The sequence below is a fragment of the Chamaea fasciata genome, unplaced genomic scaffold, assembly GCF_029207755.1.
Source record: "Chamaea fasciata isolate MVZ Bird 193981 ecotype frontalis unplaced genomic scaffold, bChaFas1.0.hap1 SCAF_6, whole genome shotgun sequence".
Classification (NCBI taxonomy): Eukaryota; Metazoa; Chordata; class Aves; order Passeriformes; family Sylviidae; genus Chamaea; species Chamaea fasciata.
In genome coordinates, this window is record NW_027094091.1 from 1,605,993 (window position 1) to 1,626,408 (window position 20,416).

At 59.0% G+C, this 20,416-nt stretch overlaps 1 protein-coding gene across 1 annotated transcript; it reads left to right on the forward strand.

Moving 5' to 3' along the window:
• The first annotated feature begins 16 nt into the window (after positions 1–16).
• Positions 17–19,959, forward strand: VPS16 (VPS16 core subunit of CORVET and HOPS complexes). The gene is made up of 24 exons (XM_066185153.1): positions 17–163; positions 2,154–2,242; positions 2,324–2,418; positions 3,356–3,484; positions 3,788–3,932; positions 4,509–4,624; positions 5,359–5,481; positions 8,067–8,122; positions 8,240–8,329; positions 9,542–9,636; positions 10,319–10,395; positions 10,799–10,930; positions 11,027–11,154; positions 11,233–11,268; positions 12,257–12,365; positions 12,527–12,661; positions 14,423–14,531; positions 15,396–15,493; positions 16,392–16,496; positions 17,334–17,411; positions 18,085–18,254; positions 18,562–18,658; positions 19,309–19,412; positions 19,657–19,959. Exons 1-24 carry the CDS (start codon positions 111–113, stop codon positions 19,799–19,801), a joined length of 2,514 nt encoding a protein of 837 aa, XP_066041250.1. The 5' UTR covers positions 17–110; the 3' UTR covers positions 19,802–19,959.
• Positions 19,960–20,416: the final 457 nt, after the last annotated feature.

Genomic DNA, 20,416 nt, shown 5'->3' on the forward strand with positions numbered 1-20,416 from the left:
CCGCCCGGCGTCAGGGCGCGACGTGCGGGGCGCGGCGCCGTGAGGGAAGCGCCGGGAGCGCCGGGTCCCGATCCCGGTCTGGGTCCCGGTTCCCCCGTCCCGGCCGCGCCATGGATTGTTACACGGCCAACTGGAACCCGCTGGGCGAGGAGACCTTCTACCGGTGAGGGGCAGCGGCCCGGGGCCGCTCGGGGGTCGCGGGTGTGTTTTGGGGGATGCCAGGGATGGGAATGGGGATTCCAGGGATGGCGGAGGGGATGGCAGGGCTGGGAAAGGGGTCCTGGAGATGGCTGGGGCGAGATTCTGGGGCTGGGTCGGAGGTTCTGGGGTAGCCATGGGGCTGTTTTGGGGTTCTGGGGCTGTTTTGGGGTTCTGGGGTAGCCATGGGGCTGGTTTGGGGTTCTGGGGCTGGTTCGGGGGTTCTGGGGCTGGTTTGGGGTCCTGGGGTAGCCATGGGGCTGGTTTGGGGTTCTGGGGCTGGTTTGGGGTCCTGGGGTAGCCATGGGGCTGGTTTGGGGTCCTGGGGCTGGTTTGGGGGTCCTGGGGTAGCCATGGGGCTGTTTTGGGGTCCTGGGGCTGGTTTGGGGTCCTGGGGCTGGTTTGGGGTCCTGGGGTAGCCATGGGGCTGGCGGGAACGGGAGGCCCGGGGTGGTTGGGGGGGTCCCTGGTGGTCCCTTGGGGCTGGCTGGGGATGGGGCTCCTCGGGCTGGGAGGGGTCCCGGGGTGTCTGTGGGGTTTGGGGGTTTCCTGGAGGGGTCTCCTGCTGCCCTTGGGGCTGGCTGGGAAGGGGGTCCCGGGGACGGTTGAGGGGTCCCAGGGGTGGTTGAGGTGTCTTAGGGTGGTCTTGGGGTTGGCTGGGAGGTTGCTGGGGGGTCCTGAGGTGGCCCCGGGAGTCTTTGGGGCATTCCTGGGGGTCTCTGGGGTTCCTGGGGGGGATCTTGGTGCTTCTGGGGTCTGTCGGGGGTGTCCCAGGGCCAATTCAGGGGTGGGCACCGTCTGTGGCTGCCCCATCCCTGTGCCTGCTGCATGTCCATCATCCATCCCTCATCCATCCATCATCCATCCCTCATCCATCCCTCATCCATCCCTCATCCATCCATCATCCATCCCTCATCCATCCCTCATCCATCCCTCATCCATCCCTCATCCATCCCTCATCCATCCATCATCCATCCATCATCCATCCATCATCCATCATCCATCCATCCATCATCCATCATCCATCCATCCATCCATCCATCATCCATCCATCCGTCATCCATCCATCATCCATCATCCATCATCCATCCATCCATCATCCATCCATCATCCATCCATCATCCATCATCCATCCATCATCCATCATCCATCCATCCATCATCCATCCATCCGTCATCCATCCATCATCCATCCATCATCCATCCATCATCCATCCATCATCCATCATCCATCCATCATCCATCGTCCATCCATCCATCATCCATCCATCATCCATCCATCATCCATCCATCCATCATCCATCCATCCATCCATCAATCATTCATCCATCCATCCATCTGTCATCCATCCATCCGTCATCCATCCATCATCCATCATCCATCCATCATCCATCCATCATCCATCCATCATCCATCATCCATCATCCATCCATCATCCATCGTCCATCCATCCATCCATCCATCATCCATCCATCCATCATCCATCCATCATCCATCCATCCATCATCCATCCATCCATCATCCATCCATCATCCATCCATCCATCATCCATCCATCATCCATCCATCCATCCATCCATCCATCATCCATCCATCCGTCATCCATCCATCCATCATCCATCCATCATCCATCATCCATCCATCATCCATCCATCCATCATCCATCCATCCATCATCCATCCATCCATCATCCATCCATCATCCATCCATCCATCATCCATCCATCATCCATCCATCCATCCATCCATCATCCATCCATCCGTCATCCATCCATCATCCATCATCCATCCATCATCCATCCATCCATCATCCATCCATCCATCATCCATCCATCCATCATCCATCCATCCATCATCCATCCATCATCCATCCATCCATCATCCATCCATCATCCATCCATCCATCCATCCATCCATCCATCCATCCATCCATCCATCCATTATCCGTGTCCCTGCAGGAAGCTGGAGCTCTACTCCATGGAATGGGGCCTTCGGGAGGACCTCCGTGACTGCGTGGTGGCAGCTGCCCCATACGGGGGTCCCATCGGTGGGTTCAGCCCCCCTGAGCCGCCCCTCGAGCCGGGGCTGTGGCACTGACGCCTCAGGGACTGTCCCCTCCTTGTCCCAGCCCTGCTGAGGAATTCCCGGCGGGACAAGACCCCCAGCGCCCGCCCGCTCCTGGAGATCTACTCGGCCTCGGGGCTGCTCCTGGCCAGTGTCCCGGTGAGCTGGGAGGGGACGGACACCCCCGGGGTGTGGGACGGGTGGGGGGACATGGGAGAGGACAATGGGATGGGTTTGGAGCAGGAGAATCCTTTCCCTGCTGCCCAGGGATGGGAGAAGAGGATGAGGTGAGAGCCACAGGGAACATCCTCCCTTCCCCCTCCAGGGCCCGGTGGGGACACGGGGCAGTGGAGGGACAGTGCCAGGACTGCAGGGACCTGCAGAGCCAGGGCAGGTGGGGTGTGGGACATCTGGATGAGGTGTGGGACCTCTGGATGAGGTGTGGGACCTCCGCTGAGGTGTTGGACCTCAGGGTGAGGTGCTGGACCTCTGGATGAGGTGTGGAACCTCCAGGTGAGGTGTTGGACCTCCGGGTGAGGTGTTGGACCTCAGGGTGAGATGTCAGACCTCTGGATGAGGTGTGGGATCTCCAGGTGAGGTGTTGGACCTCCGGGTGAGGTGTTGGACCTCAGGGTGAGGTGTCAGACCTCTGGATGAGCTGTTGGACCTCCTGGTGAGGTGCTGGACCTCTGGATGAGGTGCTGGTCCTTTTGATGAGGTGTCGGACTTTTGGATGAGGTGGGACCTCTGGGTGAGGTGTCAGTCCTCCAGGTGAGGTGTCAGACCTCCAGGTGAGGTGTCTGTCCTCTGGATGAGGTGTTGGACCTCAGAGTGAGGTGTTGTACCTCAAGGTGAGGTGTTGGACTTTTGGATGAGGTGTGCGACCTCTGGATGAGGTGTTGGACCTCAGAGTGAGGTGTTGTACCTCAGGGTGAGGTGTTGGACTTTTGGATGAGGTGTGCGACCTCTGGATGAGGTGTGGGAGCCCTGGAGAAGCTGTCAGCCCCCAGGCAGGGCCGCTGTCCCCAGGAGTGTCCCAGCAGGGCCATCCGTGTCCCGGGGCTGTCCGGGGTGACCCATGCCGTGCCATCCCCAGTGGAAGAGCGGCCGCCTGGTGCACCTGGGCTGGACGGCGGGGGAGGACCTGCTGTGCATCCAGGAGGACGGGACGGTGCTGGTCTACAACCTGTTCTGCGAGTTCAAGCGGCACTTCAGCATGGGAAACGTGAGGGGGTGGCGTTTGGGGTGGCATCTTTGGGGTGGCCTTTGGGGTGGCCTTTGGGGTGGCGTTTTTGGGGTGGCGTTTTTGGGGTGGTGTTTGGGGTGGGGCAGGTGGGAAGGGACACAGAATCCTCCCCGTGGGACACCACAGGGTGACCCGGAGGCCGTCCCATCCCTCGGGGAAGAGCTGGCATCCATCCCGGGGTGGGGCAGAACATTCCCCTCCCCACTGCCTGCGCCTGCGTGTCCCCGGCGGGCGGTGTCCCCGGCGGTGTCCCCAGGGTGCCACCCCCGCGGTGTGTGACAGGAGGTGCTGCAGAACCACGTGCTGGAGGCGCAGGTTTTCCACACGGAGTTCGGCACGGGCGTGGCCATCCTGACCGGGGCGCTGCGCTTCTCCCTGGCCACCAACATCGACGACCTCAAGCTGCGCCGCCTGCCCGAGGTCCCTGGTGGGTGTCCCCTGTGTCCCCTCTGTCCCCTCTGTCCTCCCTGTTCTCCTGTTTCTCTCGCCCCCCATCCCCATGTCCCCTTGTCTTTGCTTCTTTGTCCCTCTGTCCCCCGTCCCCGCTGTCCCCTTGTCCTTGCTTCTCTGTCCCTCTGTCCCCACTGCTTCCCTGTCCCTCCCACCCCCCTGTCCCTTTGTCCCCCCTTGTCCCTGCTGTCCCCCTGTCCCTCTCTGTCCATCCCTTCCCCATGTCCCCGTGGTGTCACACTGTCCCCGTGTCCTGGGGGTGTCACACTGTGCCCTCTCTCCCCTGTGTCCTCGGGGTGTCACAGTGTCCCGCATGTCTCTGTGTCCCAGAGGTGTCACACTGTCCCTTTTGCCTCCTGTCCTCCTTGTCCCCTCTATCCCTGTGTCCCGAGAGTTTCACTCTGTCCCCATGGTGTCCCCTGTGTCCTTGTGTCCAGGGGCCGTCACTCTGTTCCCCTGTCCCCGTGTCACCACGGTGTCGCCGTGTCCGGTGGGGGTCACTCTGTCCCCACGGTGTCCCCACGGTGTCCCCACGGTGTCCCCGTGTCCCCAGGCCTGCAGAAGCCGCCGCCGTGCTGGGCCGTGCTGTCCCAGGACAGGGTGACCGTGGTGCTGCTGGCCGTGGGACAGGAGCTCTTCCTGCTGGACAACACCTCGTGCTCCGTGGTGGTGAGGGGCCTTGGGATGGGGCTGTCCCCGCTGTCCCCGCTGTCCCCGCTGTCCCCTGGGGTGCTCCCAGCTCCTTTCCCACCCCTTGGGGCCCTCCCAGCCCCCCCAAACTCTCTCCCACCCACTTCCCTCCACTCCCCCACGCACCAACGTGGAAAAGCACCGTGGGCTGAGCGGGACCCCCCTGCCCTGCCCTGTGTCACTTGGGGGTCACCCTGAGCCCAGTGACCTCTGCCCTGTGTCACCCATGTCACTTAGGGGTCACTCTGAGCTCCCTGTGGTGTCCCCAGTGACCCCTGCCCTGCCCTGCCCTGTGTCACTTGGGGGTCACTCTGAGCCCCTGGGGTGTCCCCAGTGACCCCTCAGTCCTGTCCTGTGTCACTTAGGGGTCACCCCGACCCCCGTGACCCCTGTCCTGTGTCACTTGGGGGTCACCCCAAGCCCCACTGACCCCCCACCCTGTGTCACCTGGAGGTCACCCTGAGCCCAGTGACCCCTGTCCTGTGTCCCTTGGGGGATCACACCGAGCCCAGTGACCCCTGTCCTGCTCTGTGTCACCTGGGGGTCACCCCAACCCCAGTGTCCCCTGTCCTGTGTCCCTTGGGGGTCACACTGAGCCCCACTGACTCCTGCCCTGTGTCCCTTGGGGGATCACACCGAGCCCAGTGTCCCCTGCCCTGCTGTGTGTCACCTGGGGGTCACCGTGAGCCCAGTGTCCCCTGTCCTGTCCCCAGAGCCCCCCCGGGCTGAGCCCCTCGGCGGGGCCCTTCCTGGCCGTGGCTGTGTCCTTCACCCACCGGCACCTGGCGCTCTTCTGCGACTCGGGCACCGTCTGGATGGGCGCAGCCTCGCTCAAGGTCAGCCCAGCTGCCCCGGGGGGGCTCCGGGGGGGCTCTTTGGGGGGTCCCCGAGGGGTCAGGCCACCCCCCGTGCTGCCAGAACCTTTTCATTTGTTTTCCTGCCGCGGTCGGGGTTAAAGGCTTAAACAAATATTCCTTGTTGGGGCTCAGCTGTTTGTTAATTCCTGTCTGTGTTACGGGCTCACAAACTGGGGGGTTTGGCTCAAATTTGGGAGGCCCAGGGGTTTGAAGGGTCCCAAATTTGGGGGTTTTTTGGGGGATGTTTTACCCCCAAAATTTCAGGGTTCTAGGGAGGTTCTGTAGCTTTTATCTTCCTGCTGCAGTCAGGATTAAATACTTGAACAATTATTTCTTGTTCAGGCTCAGATGTTTATTAATTCTTGTCTGTGTTACAGGCTCACAAACTGGGGGGTTTGGCTCAAATTTGGGAGCCCCAGGGGCTGGAGGATTTGGGGATTTTTGGGGGGATGTTTTACCCCCAAAATTTCAGGATTCTGGGGAGGTTTTGTAGCTTTTTTATTATTCTTTTTTTTTTTTTTTCTTTTGCCAGAATTAGGATTAAACACGCCAGATGTTTATTAATTCTTGTCTGTGTTACAGGCTCACAAACTGGGGGGTTTGGCTCAAATTTGGGAGCCCCAGGGGTTGGAGGGATGCCAAATTTGGGGATTTTGGGGGGTTTTTTTTCCCCCCCTTCTGTCAGTGTGTTGTCGTGGTTTCGCCTTCACCTGTTTCTCTTTGCCGAATTCAGTGCAGTGGTTTCAGCGTTGGCTCTCTTTTCCCCCTGTGAGATGGGATCGGGAGAAGCAAAGCAGGCTCAAAGATAAACAAACGGATTTATTAACGCACCGAAAAAAAAAAAGAGAAAAAAAAAAGAGAAAAAAACAAACCTGAGTGAAACTTCCAAATCAACCCCTCCTCCCACTACATTAACAAATCCATTTTCTCTTTTTAACCTTTAAATTCAGCCTGGTTTGCCTTTTTCTCCTGATCCTATCTCACAGCAACAACAACAACAAAAAAAAAAGACGCTCGACCCACTGCACTGAAATTAACCGAGGAAAACCAGGCGACCGCTGTGAGACCACCACGGTCCTTTACCCTGGAAGTAATTTGTCTTTAAAATTTACCCCCCGGCAAGTCCGCAGCCCGGATGTAGTCGCACAGAAAAAAGAGTTACACAGCGCGTGAGAAATCCTAAAAGAAATCCGCCGCTCCAAAAGTCCCCGAGCCGAGTTTAACCGGCTAAATTGACTAAATTATAATTTAATAATATCAAAATATCGTTGTTGAACAGTAAGAAATTAGTATTAAATAGAAATATTAATTTTAAAATGTAACGGGTATGTTATAAATACACGATGTTGTTATAAATGTAAATAACAGTAATATTAATGGTATTAATGGTATTAATAAATTATTGCTTAATATTAATAAATTAGTATTAAATAACAATAGTAACTATTAAATATAATGGATATATTATAAACATACGATATTAATATAAATGTAAATATTAATAATATTATTGATAATAATATTAATAAATTATTATTTAATATTAATAAATTATTATTAAATAACAATAGTAACTATAAAATATAACGGATATATTATAAATATACGATATTATTATAAATGTAAATATCAGTAATATTATTGATATCAATAATTTTAATAAATTATTATTGAATAATAATTAATTAGTATTAATAAATAATAGTAATTATAAAATACAACGGATATATTATAAATATACGAAATTATTATAAATGTAAATATTAATAATATTATTGGTATCAATAACATTAATAAGTTATTATTTAATAATTTTAAATTAGTATTAAATAAAAGTAGTAATTATAAAATATGACGGATATATTATAAATATACGATATTATTGTAAATGTAGATATTAATATTATTAATGGTATTAATGATATTAATAAATTATTATTTAATATTATTAAATTAGTATTAAGTAATAATAGTAATTATAAACTATAATGGATGCATTATAAATATACGATATTGTTATAAATTTAAATCTTAATAATATTAATGGTATTAATAATATTGATAAATTACTGTTTAACATTAATAAATTTGTATTAAATAATAATAGTAATTATAAAATATAATGGATATGTCATAAATATACTATATTATTATAGATGTAAATATTAATATTATTAATGGAAATATTAATAGTAATAAATTATTATTTGATATTAATAAGTTGGTGTTATACATTAATATTAATTCTGGAATATAATGAATATATTATTTATATATAAGACATATTACAAATATAAGTATTAATATTGTTAATGATTTTATTAAGAATATTAATACATTCTTATTTAATATTATCAGCATGTATTAATCGTATTATTAAAATATAAATTATAGCTTCATAATTACAATTTATTCAAATTTTATTTCATTTTTTAAATTAGATTTTACTAACTTAAAATCGAAATGGTATTTCGCAATCGCCTTCGTTTACCAAATGCAACCAACACAACCGGGTCGGAAACCCGCCCCGACCCCCGACCGCGCCCTTTCCTCCTCTCCCGCAGGAAAAATTCTGCGAGTTCAACACCGGCATCCGCTCCCCGCCCAAGCAGATGGTCTGGTGAGCCCACCCAGCCTTCCCCGGCCCCCCCAGCCCTGGGGCCGGCCCTGCTCTGGCTTTGGGGTTTTTTTGGGGTTGATAACGGGGTCGATAATGGGGTGCTGGGCCCCCCCGCAGGTGCACGCGGCCCCGGAGCCGGCAGCGCGCCGTGGTGCTGGCCTGGGAGCGGCAGCTGATGGTGGTGGGCAATTCCTCCGAGTGCATCCGGTATCCTTCGGGAGCAGGCCGTGCTCCCAGGGGTGCCGCCGCCTCCTCTGGCACCCACGGGGCCCCAGGGAGGCTCCCGGGCCCTCTTCTGTCCTGTGCCTTGTTCCCAGATCTTTTCCCTGTCCCAGGGGTTGTTCCCAGGTCCACTCTGGTTCCCAGATCCTTTTCTGTCCCATGGGCTGTTCCCGGGTCCATCCCTTGTCCCAGGGGATGTTCCCGGGTCCTTCCCTTGTCCCAGGGGATGTTCCCGGGTCCTTCCCTTGTCCCAGGGGATGTTCCCGGGTCCTTCCCTTGTCCCAGGGGATGTTCCCAGGTCCTTTCCCTGTCCCACAGATTGTTCCCAGCCCCACTCTGGTTCCCAGATCCTTTTATGTCCCATGGGATGTTCCCGGGTCCTTTCCTTGTCCCATGGATTGTTCCCAGTTCCACTCTGGTTCCCAGATCCTTTTCTGTCCCATGGGATGTTCCCGGGTCCTTTCCTTGTCCCATGGATTGTTCCCAGTTCCACTCTGGTTCCCAGATCCTTTTCTGTCCCATGGGATGTTCCCGGGTCCTTCCCTTGTCCCATGGATTGCTCCCAGTTCCACTCTGGTTCCCAGGTCCTTTCCCTGTCTCATGGGATGTTCCCAGGTCCTTCCCTTGTCCTATGGGATGTTCCCAAGTCCTTTCCCTGTCTCATGGGATGTTCCCAGCCCCACTTTGGCTTCCAGATCCTTTTCTGTTCCCTGGGATGTTCCCAGGTCCTTCTCTTGTCCCAGGGGATGCTCCCAGCCTCACTCTGGCTTCCACATCTTTTTCTGTCCCGTGGGAAGCTCCCAGGTCCTTTTCTGTCCCATGGGATGTTCCCAGGTCCTTCCCAGTCCCATGGGATGCTCCCAGGTCCTTTCCCTGGCCCCAGGGAGGCTCCCAGGTCTTTCCCTTGTCCCGTGGGATGTTCTCAAGTCCTTTCCCTGTCCCGTGGGATGTTCCGAGGTCATTTTCTGTCCCGTGGGATGTTCCCAGCCCCACTCTGATTCTCCAGGTCCTTTCCCTGTCCCACGGGGTGCTCCCAGGTCCTTTTCGTTGTCCCACAGGATGTTCCCATTCCCCGCAGTGGCTCCCAGGTCCTTTCCCTGTCCCAGGGGATGTTCCCAGGTGCTTCCCCCATCCCGTGGGATTCCCCTCCCTCCCTCCCTCCCCGTGTCCGTGTCCCAGCCCTTAGCAGGAGCCCAGCTTTGTCCTGGATGAGGATTCCCACCTGGTGCCCGAGCTGGACGGGGTCCGGATCCTGTCCCGCTCCTCCCACGAGTTCCTGCACGAGATCCCAGGTGAGGATCCCTGCCCTCCCAGCTCCTGGGATGTGGGATCCTGGCACAGGAGTTCCCAGAGGAGCTCTGGATGCTCCATCCCGAAATCGGATGAGGTTGGGTGGGGCTTGGAGCAGCCTGGGGTGGTGGGAGGTGTCCCTGGTGGAATTGGGATGGGATTTAAGGTCCTTTCCCACCCAAACCATTCCAGGATTCTGGAGCCAGGCTGGGAGAGCTGGGAATGTTCCCCCGGAGAAGGGAAAAATCCCGGGAATGCTCAGAGTGCCCAAAGGGGCTCCAGGAGAGCTGGAGAGGGGCTGGGGCCAAGGCCTGGAGGGACAGGACACAGGGAATGGCTTCCCACTGGGAAAGGGGACTTTGGGCTGGGATCTTGGGCAGCAATTCCTGCCTGGGCTGGAATTCCCAGATTTCCTGGGGCTGCCCCTGGATCCCTGGGGGTGTCCAAGGCCGGGTTGGGTGGATTTGGATCCACCGGGGCTGGTGGGAGCTGTCCCTGCCCATGGATGTGGTGGAATTATTGGGATTTAATGTCCCTTCCCACCCAACCCATTCCACAATCCCGGTGCTGGAGGATGCTCCCAGGCCACCAGGGTGACATCAGGGTGACATCAGGGTGATGTCAGGGTGACATCAGGGGCTGGAGCAGCCCCTCCTCATCCCGGTTTGCTCCCCATCCCTGCAGAAGCCAGCCAGGAGATTTTCCGCATCGCCTCCATGGCTCCGGGCGCTCTGCTGCTGGAGGCACAGAAGGAGTACGAGGTACCTCCTGCCCCTTCCCACTCCCGGGGATCCCCAATTCCCTTTTCTCCTGCAGAGGGAGAGCTAGAAATTTGGGATGAAGGCTCCTCCCAAGCCAAAGCATTCCAGGATTTTAGAGAGGCTCTGGGAGAGCTGGGAATGTTCACCTGGAGAAGGGGAAAACTCCGAGCCCTGGGATTGTGATTTTGGGATGATTCGGGATCGGATCCCGCTGAGCTCCACGGGGTGTTGGAAACCCCAAATCTTTTATTGGGATGTGGGGAGAATCCAGGGGAAAGTGACAGCTGGGGCTGCCCCAAATCCCCGGGAACGTCCTGCGCAGGGCTTGAAGCCACCTGGGATAGGGGAGAAGCTGGGGGTGCTCCCTGTCCCGGGACTTCCCCCATTCCCGTTTTCCCTGCAGAAGGAGAGCCAGAAAGCCGACGAGTACCTGCGGGAGATCCGGGAGCAGCAGCTGCTCCCCGAGGCCGTGGGCCAGTGCATCGAGGCCGCGGGCTACGAGCACGAGCCCGACACCCAGAAATCCCTGCTGAGGGTGAGCCAGCAGCAGGAGGAGGAGGAGGAGGAGGAGGAGGAGGAGGGAGGCTGAAGGTGAAGGATTTTCCCTCTGATTTTCTCCCCGATCCCACAGGCAGCTTCCTTCGGGAAGTGTTTCCTGGATAAGTTCCCGCCGGAGGGGTTCGTGCGCATGTGCCAGGACCTGCGGGTGCTCAACGCCATCCGGGACTACCAGATCGGGATCCCGCTCACCTTCACCCAGTATCCTCCTGCAGATCCCGGGGTCAGGCCCTGCCCGGGGTGCCCGTGATCCCGAATGTGCCTTGACTGTCCCTACAGATACAAGCAGCTCACCATCGAGGTGCTGCTGGACAGGTGAGAGCGCCGGGAGCATCCGCGGCCTTGCCGTGCTTCCCAGCCCAAATTCGGCGTCCCTCGTGCTGCAGGGCAGTGTTCCCGTCCCACATTCCCCATCCCACACTGACCGTCCCAAATTCCTCATCCCACATTCCCCATCCCTCATTCTGCAGGGCACTGTCCCCATCCCAATATCCCCATCCCACAGTGCGTATCCCAAACTCCCCATCCCACCTTCCCCATCCCAAATTCCCCGTCCCACATTCCCCATCCCACAGTTCCCATCCCATTCCCATATCCAGGGGCTCAGCAGCGCCAAGCCCTTGGGGACCCCCTCAATGTGTCCCCCTGACCCCTCATGTGTCCCCTGTCCCCTCCATGTCCCCTGACCCCCACCGTATGTCCCTTGACCCACAATGTGTCCCCCTGACGCCCCCTGTGTCCCCCTGGCCCCCAGTGTATCCCTCTGACTCCTCCATGTCCCCTGTCCCCTCTGTGTCCCCCTGTCCCCTCCATGTCCCCCAAACCCCCCTGGTGTCCCCTGTCCCCTCCACGTGTCCCCTGAACTCTCATATGTCCCCTGACCCCTCCATGTCCCCGTGATCCCTCTGCTGTCCCCTGTCCCCTCCATGTCCCCCTGACCCTTCCACATCCCTCTGTCCCCTCCATGTCCCTCAATCCCTCATGTGTTCCCCTGACCCTTCCATGTCCTCCTGTCCCCTTCATGTCCCCATGTCCCCTGTCCCCTTCCATGTCCCCTGACCCCCACTGTGTCCCCCCGTCCCCTCCATGTCCCCCTGACACTCTCATGTGTCCCATGTCCCCTCCATGTCCCCTTAACCCCTCCATGTCCCTCTGACCCCTCATGTGTCCCCTGACCCTTCCATGTTCCCCTGATCCCCCAGTGTCCCCTGTCCCCGTGGTGTCCCCTGATCCCCCTGATGTCCCTGGTGTCCCCCTGATGTCCCCTGACCCCGTGTCCCCTCCCTGATGTCCCTGTCCCCAGGCTGGTGCTGCGCCGCCTGTACCCGCTGGCCATCCGCATCTGCGAGTTCCTGCGGCTGCCGGAGATCCAGGGCGTGAGCCGCATCCTGGCACACTGGGCCTGCTACAAGGTGAGGGGACACGGGGACACCTGGGGGGACACGGGGACAGCTGGCAGCCTGGGGACACGTGAGGACAGCCTGGGGACAGGCTGAACCCACCTCAGAGACACCTGGGGACAGGCTGGGTCTGCCTCGGGGACACCTGGGGACACACCTGGCTGTCCCCACAGGTGCAGCAGAAGGACAAGTCGGACGAGGAGGTGGCCCAGGCCATCAACCAGAAGCTTGGGGACACCGCGGGCATCTCGTACTCGGACATCGCCACCCGCGCCTACGACTGCGGCCGCGCCGAGCTGGCCATCAGGGTGGGGACACGGGGGACACCGGCTGGGGACACGGGCTGGCCATCAGGGTGGGGACACGGGGGACACTGACATGGGCTGGCCATCAGGGTGGGGACACGGGGGACACTGACATGGGCTGGCCATCAGGGTGGGGACACGGGGGACACTGACACGGGCTGGCCATCAGGGAGGGGACACGGGGGACACTGGGGACACGGGCTGGGGACACTGATACGGGCTGGCCATCAGGGTGGGGACACGGGGGACACTGGGGACATGGGCTGGGGACACTGACACGGGCTGGCCATCAGGGTGGGGTCACGGAGGACACTGACACGGGCTGGGGACACTGACACGGGGTGGCCATCAGGGAGGGGACACGGGGGACACTGACACGGGCTGGCCGTCAGGGTGGGGACATGGGGGACACTGACACAGGGTGGCCATCAGGGTGGGGACACGGGGGACACTGACACGGGCTGGCCGTCAGGGAGGGGACATGGGGGACACTGACACGGACTGGCCGTCAGGGTGGGGACACGGGGGACACTGACACGGGCTGGCCGTCAGGGAGGGGTCACGGGGTGGCCGTCAGGGTGGGGACACAGGGGACACTGTCACGGGGTGGCCATCAGGGTGGGGACACGGGGGACACTGACACGGGGTGGCCATCAGGGTGGGGACACAGCTGGGAACATGAGCTGGGGACACAAGCTGGCTGCCCCCAGGTGACACTGCTGTCCCACTGAGGACACAGGCCATGCCCTGGTGACAGTGGTGTCCCGGTGAGGGGACACAGGCCACCCCAGGTGACACTGCAGTGGGGACACAGGCCACCCCAAGTGACAGTGCTGTCCCGGTGGGGACACAGAACATGCCCAGGTGACAGTGCTGTCCCATGGGGACACAGGCCACCCCCAGGTGGCAGCGCTGTCCCCGTGAGGGGACACCAGGTGACAGCGCTGTCCCAGTGAGGGGGCACATGGTGACAGCAGTGTCCCATTGAGGGGACACCAGGTGGCAGAGCTGTCCTGGAGAGGGGGCACGTGATGACAATGGTGTCCTAATGAGGACACAGACCATGACCAGGTGACAGCAGTGTCCCACTGAGAGGACACTGGGTGACAGCAGTGTCCCAGTGAGGACACAGACCATGCTCAGGTGACAGCGGTGTCCCATTTAGAGGACACCAGGTGACAGCGGTGTCCCGGTGAGGACACAGACCATGCTCAGGTGACAGCAGTGTCCCGGTGAGGTGACCCCAGGTGACACCGGTGTCCCGGTGAGGACACAGACCATGCTCAGGTGACAGCAGTGTCCCGGTGAGGTGACCCCAGGTGACAGCGGTGTCCCGGTGAGGACACAGACCATGCTCAGGTGACAGCAGTGTCCCATTGAGGTGACCCCAGGTGACAGCGGTGTCCCGGTGAGGTGACCCCAGGTGACAGCAGTGTCCCATTGAGGTGACCCCAGGTGACAGCGGTGTCCCGGTGAGGTGACCCCAGGTGACAGCAGTGTCCCATTGAGGTGACCCCAGGTTACAGCAGTGTCCCAGTGAAGTGACCCCAGGTGACAGCGGTGTCCCATTGAGGTGACCCCAGGTGACAGCGGTGTCCCGGTGAGGTGACCCCAGGTGACAGTAGTGTCCCATTGAGGTGACCCCAGGTGACAGCGGTGTCCCGGTGAGGTGACCCCAGGTGACAGCAGTGTCCCATTGAGGTGACCCCAGGTGACAGCGGTGTCCCGGTGAGGTGAGCCCAGGTGACAGCGCTGTCCCCACAGCTGCTGGAGTACGAGCCGCGCTCGGGGGAGCAGGTGCCGCTGCTGCTGAAGATGAAGCGCAGCAAACTGGCCCTGGGCAAGGCCATCGAGAGCGGGGACACCGACCTGGGTCAGCCCGGGGACACCGCGGGCCTCGGGGGGCTGGGGGGGCCCTTTGGGAATGTTTTGGGGTTTGGGGGAGCATTTTGGGGTTTGGGGGAGCCCCTGGGGAACTTTTTGGGGTCTGGGGGAACGCCTTGGGGACATTTTGGGGTCTGGGGGAGCCCTTTGGAAGCATTTTGGGGTCTGGGGAAGACCTTTGGGAATGTTTTTGAGTCTGGGGGAACCCCTTGGGAACTTTTTGGGGGTTTGGGGGAGACCTTTGGGAATGTTCTTGGGTCGGGGGGAAGTCCTTGGGATCATTTTAGGGTCTGGGGGAGCCCCTTGGGAACGTTTTGGGGTCTGGGGGAACCCCTTGGGAACGTTTTGGGGTCTGGGGGAACCTTTTGGGAACATTTTGGGGTCTTTGGGGAGCCCCTTGGGAGTGTTGGGGGGTCTTGAAGAGCACCTTGGTGGCATTTTGGGATCAGGGGAAGCTGCTCGGGAGAGTTATAGGGTCCAGGGGAGCTGCTTGGGATCGTTTTGGGGTCTGCGAGAGCCTTTTGGGGGGTGTTTTGGGGTCGGGGGGAGTTTTTTGGGAGAGTTCCAGGGTCTGGGGGAGCCCCTTGGGGACATTTTGGGGTCTGAGGGAGCCCCTTGGGGACATTTTGGGATCTGGGGGATCACATGGAGGGTCAGGGGGGCACAGAGGGGATCCGGAGGTGCAGGAAAAAACTCAACCAAAACACTTCTGTCCCCTGTCCCTCTGTCCCCCCTGTCCCCCCTGTCCCTGTGTCCCCCTGTGTCCCCCTGTGTCCCCCTGTGTCCCTCTGTGTCCCCTGTGTGTCCTCTGTGTCCCCTGTGTCCCCCCTGTGTCCCCTGTCCCTGTCCCCAGTGTACACGGTGGTGCTGCACCTCAAGAACGAGCTGAACCGCGGCACTTTCTTCATGACGCTGCAGAACCAGCCCGTGGCCCTCAGCCTGTACCGCCAGGTCAGGGACCCCAAAACCCCTGAGACACCCCCAAAACAGCCCTGAGACCCCAAAAACAGCCCTGAGACCCCAAAACAGCCTGAGACCCCAAAAACACCCTGAGACCCCAAAAACAGCCCTGAGACCCCAAAACACCCTGAGACCCCAAAACAGCCCTGAGACACCCCCAAAACAGCCCTGAGACACCCCAAAAACAGCCCTGAGACACCAAAACAGCCCTGAGACCCCAAAACAGCCCTGAGACACCCCAAAAACAGCCCTGAGACCCCAAAAACAGCCCTGAGACCCCAAAACAGCCCTGAGACCCCAAAAACAGCCCTGAGACCCCAAAACAGCCCTGAGACCCCAAAACAGCCCTGAGACACCCCCCAAAACAGCCCTTAGACCCCAAAACAGCCTGAGACCCCAAAACAGCCCTGAATCCCCTAAAAGCCCTGTCCCCCTCACCCCTAAAGTGTCCCCTTGACCCCCAAAGTGTCCCCATGACCCCCAAATCATCCCAGGATCCCCTGGGTGTCCCTGTGACCCCCTGGGTGTCCCCTGACCCCCAAATTGTCCCCCCTGGGTGTCTCTGTGACCCCCTGGGTGTCCTCTTGACCCCGAGTGTCCTCATGACCCCCAAACTGTCCCATGTCCCCCTGGGTGTCCCCATGACCCCCTGGGTGTCCCCGTGTCCCCCTGGGTGTCCCCATGTCCCCCTGGGTGTCTGCATGACCCCCTGGGTGTCCCTGTGTCCCCTTGTGTGTCCCCGTGTCCCCCTGGGTGTCCCCATGACCCCCAAAGTGTCCCCATGTCCCCCTGGGTGTCCCCATGTCCCCCGAAGTGTCCCCATGTCCCCCTGGGTGTCCCTGTGTCCCCTGGGTGTCCCCAGCCCCCCCAATCCCCGCTGTCCCCCCAGTTCTGCCGGCACCAGGAGCGGGAGACGCTGAAGGATTTGTACAACCAGGACGACAACCACCAGGAGCTGGGCAACCTCCACGTGCACTCGGGCTACTCTGAGAAGGTCAGCGGCGTTTGGGGGCGCACACACCCCAAAGTGACCCCAAGGGGCTCCCCCGGGTCCCCAGATGTCCCCAAGGGGCTCCCCCGGGTCCCCAAATGTCCCCAAGGGGCTCTCCCCGGTCCCAAAACACTCCCAAGGGGCTCCCCAAAGCTGGGGGGGCCATGCCCATCCCGTGCCAAGTGTGCCAAAGAGGTTGGGGTCCCGCCCAGGGGATCAGGATCCATCCAGATCCCATCCAGGGGATCAGGATCCCACCCAGGGGATCAGGATCCATCCAGGGATCCCGTCCAGGGGATCAGGATCTCACCCAGGGGATCAGGATCCCACCCAGGGGGTCAGGATTTATCCAGGGATCCCACCCAGGGGATCAGGATCCCACTCAGGAGGTCAGGATCTATCCAGGGAATGAGAATCTATCCTGAGGTCCTGCCCAGGGAGTCAGGATCTGCCCAGGGATCCCAACCAGGGGATCAGGTTTTGTCCAGGGATCCCATCCAGGGGATCAGGATCCATCGAGGGATCCCACCCAGGGGGTCAGGATCCCACCCAGGGGGGTCAGGATCCCACCCAGGGGGTCAGGATCCATCTAGGGATCCCGTCCAGGGAGTCAGGATTCCACCCAAGGGATCAGGATCCCACCGAAGGGATCAGGATTCCACCCAGGGGATCAGGATCCGTCCAGGGATTCCACCCAGGGGGTCAGGTTTTGTCCAGGGATCCCACCCAGGGGCTCAGGATCCATCTCTGTGCCCATGCCGTGCCATACCCGTGCCACACGGGTGCCACGTCTGTGCCATGCCATCCCCATGTCCGTGTCCGTGCCCGTGGCGTTCCCAGCGGATCGAGGGCCGCGTGGCCGCCCTGCAGAGCGCCCTGGACGAGTTCTACAAGGCCAAGAACGACTTCGCTGCCAAGGTGAGACCGCCCCGGGGACACCAGGGACAAACCCGAGGTCACCTCACCCTGCCCCGGGGATGACAACAAGGCTGGCTGGGGGTGGGTGGCCGTCCAGGGGCGTGGCTGGAATGGGGACATCGGGGCTGGGACAGGGACCCCAAAGCTGGAACTGGGCTGGGGACTGTGGGCTGGGACAAGGACCTCAGGGCTGGGATGGGGACACCAAGGCTGGGACAGGGACACCAAGGCTGGGACAAGGACCTCAGGGCTGGGACAGGGACACGGAGGCTGAGACAGGGCTGGATCAGGGACCTCAGGACTGGGACAGGGACATCAAGGCTGGGATGGGGACATTGAGGCTGGGACAGGAGCTCTGGGGCTGGGACAGTGACACCAAGGCTGGGATGGGGACACTGAGGCTGGGACAGGAGCTCTGGGGCTGGGACAGTGACACCAAGGCTGGGATGGGGACACTGAGGCTGGGACAGGAGCTCTGGGGCTGGGACAGTGACACCAAGGCTGGGGTGGGGACACTGAGGCTGGGACAGGAGCTCTGGGGCTGGGACAGGGTCACCAAGGCTGGATCAGGGACTGTGAGGCTGGGGTAGGGACCCCAAGGCTGTGACAGGGACCTCAGGGCCGGGGACACAGAGGCTGGCACAGTGACCCCGGGGTTGTCCCCGTGTCCCAGGCCACGGAGGAGCAGATCAAGCTGCTGAGGCTGCAGAGGCACCTGCAGGAGGAGCTGGACAAGCCCTACGTGGACCTGTCCCTGCACGACACCGTGGCCACGCTCATCCTGGACGGGCACCACAAACGCGCCGAGCAGCTCTACCGGGACTTCAGGATCCCAGACAAGAGGTGGGGACGGGCTCGGGGGGGTGGTCGTGGGGTGGGTTTGGCTTCTCCGAGTCCTGGCACCGTTTGGGTGGTGGTTTTTACGCTCGCTGGATTTTGTTGGCTGGCTGGGAGATGGGATTTTGGGGAGGATAAAAAAGGGCAAAAGCGGGCTCGGCTTGGGAAGTGGAAACCAGGTTGGTTTTGTGAACACGCACTAAAGAGAAGAAAAAGAGGAATTTTTAAACCCCAAACTGTGTCAACCCGTGCCGGGGAGTCTGGGGGGGGCTCCAGGGACAGCCCTGAGTGTCCCCCTGTCCCCTGTCCCCAGGTACTGGTGGCTGAAGATCAACGCCCTGGCCACCCGTGGGGACTGGGAGGAGGTGGAGAAGTTCTCCAAGAGCAAGAAGTCGCCCATCGGGTACCTGGTGAGGGCTGGGGGCTGCTCAGGGGGGGGACAGCAGTGTCACCCCCTTGTTGTCCCCCCAGCGTCTTCCTCCCCTCCCTGCCCTCCCATCCTCTTCCTCCCAATGCCATCCCCTCTCCCTCTTCAGCTCCACCATTCTCTTCCTCCCCTCCCTGCCCTTCCCACCTCCTTCCTCCCTTCTCCAACTCTCCATCCTCTTTCTCCAGAGGTCCCATCCTTGCCTTCCATCCTCTTCCTCCCCTTTCCAGTTCTCTCATCCTCTTCCTCCCCTCTCCCTCTTTCCATCCTTTTCCTCCTCTCTCCAGCCCGCCCATGCTCTTCCTCCCCTCTCCAACCCTCTCATCTTCTTCCTCCCTTCTCCAGCCCTCCCATCCTCGCCTTCCCATCCTCTTCCTCCCCTTTCCACCTGCACCATCCTCTTTCTCCTCTCTCCCTCTCTCCCATCCTTTCACTCCTCTCTCTGACCCTCCCACCCTCTTCCTCCCCTCTCCATCTCTCCCATCCTCTTCCTCCCCTTTCCACCTCCACCATCCTCTTCCTCCCCTCTCCCTCTCTCCCATGCTCTTCCTCCCCTCTCCCTCCCATCCTCTCCCTCCCTCCCCTGCTCTTCCTCCCCTCTCCCTGCTCTTCCTCACCCCTCTCCCTCCCCAGCCCTTCGTGGAGGTGGCGGTGAAGCACCACAACCGTTACGAGGCCCGGAAGTACGCGCCGCGCGTGCCGCCCGAGCAGCGCGTCAAGGCCTTCGTCCTCGTGGGGTGCGTGCCGTCCCGGGGCTTGGGGACACCCAGGGGACCCCCAGGGGACGCTGCCACCAGGGAAGGGACAGCCGGAACTCCCCTGGGTGGGTGGCAGCAACGGGGATTTGGAGGGGCTGGGGACAGCGGGAGCCGCCGGGGTGGCGCTTTGGGGGGTGGTGGCGCAGTGATGGGACCCTGGGGGTGGCCCCTGTCCCCGTGGTGTCCCCATGGTGTCCCCACACGGCTCTCCGGCGCTCGGCAGGGACCTGGAGCAGGCGGCCGAGGCGGCCATCGAGCGCAAGAACGAGGCCGAGATGAGCCTGGTGCTGTCGCGGTGCTCGGCTGCCACCGACGGCGCCGTGGCCGAGAAACTCAACAGGGCCCGGGCACAGCTGCTCAAAAAGTGACACCAAAGCCTCGGGGACACCGCTGGGGACATCGCCAGGGACGGCCCCAGCGGTGGCCGGGGTGGTTGTGGCCTCTGGAGGCTGGAAAGTGACACTGGGACACCGCTGGGGACACGGGGGTCCCCTCCCTTCTGGTGCAATAAAGACAAGAGCTCCGAGTCCTGTGTCACCTGGGGGCTTTGGGGACACCGGGAGGGGGTGGGAGGGGACGGTCAGGGGACACACAGGGAAGGGTGACCCCAAGGGTGATTTGGGAGGACCTTGGGGGTCCCTTGGGGACTTGGGGAGGTCCTTGGGGACATTGGGCGGTCCCTTGGGGACCTTGGGGGGTGTTCCTGGGAGGACATCAAAGGGGACATTAGGGGGCCCCTGAGGGGACACTGGAGGGTCCCTGCAGGGGGGGACATTGAGGGGGCCCTGGGGGGATATTGGGGGGTCCCTGAGGGGACATGGGGGGGTCTCTGGGGGGACATTGGGGGGAACATTGGGAGGTCCTTGAGGGGACATTGGGGGGTCCCTGGAGGGAGGACATTGGGAGTCCCTTGGGGCACTTTGGGGGGATTCCTGCGAGGATATCGGGGAGTCCCTGGAGGGATATTTGGGGGGTCCCTGGGG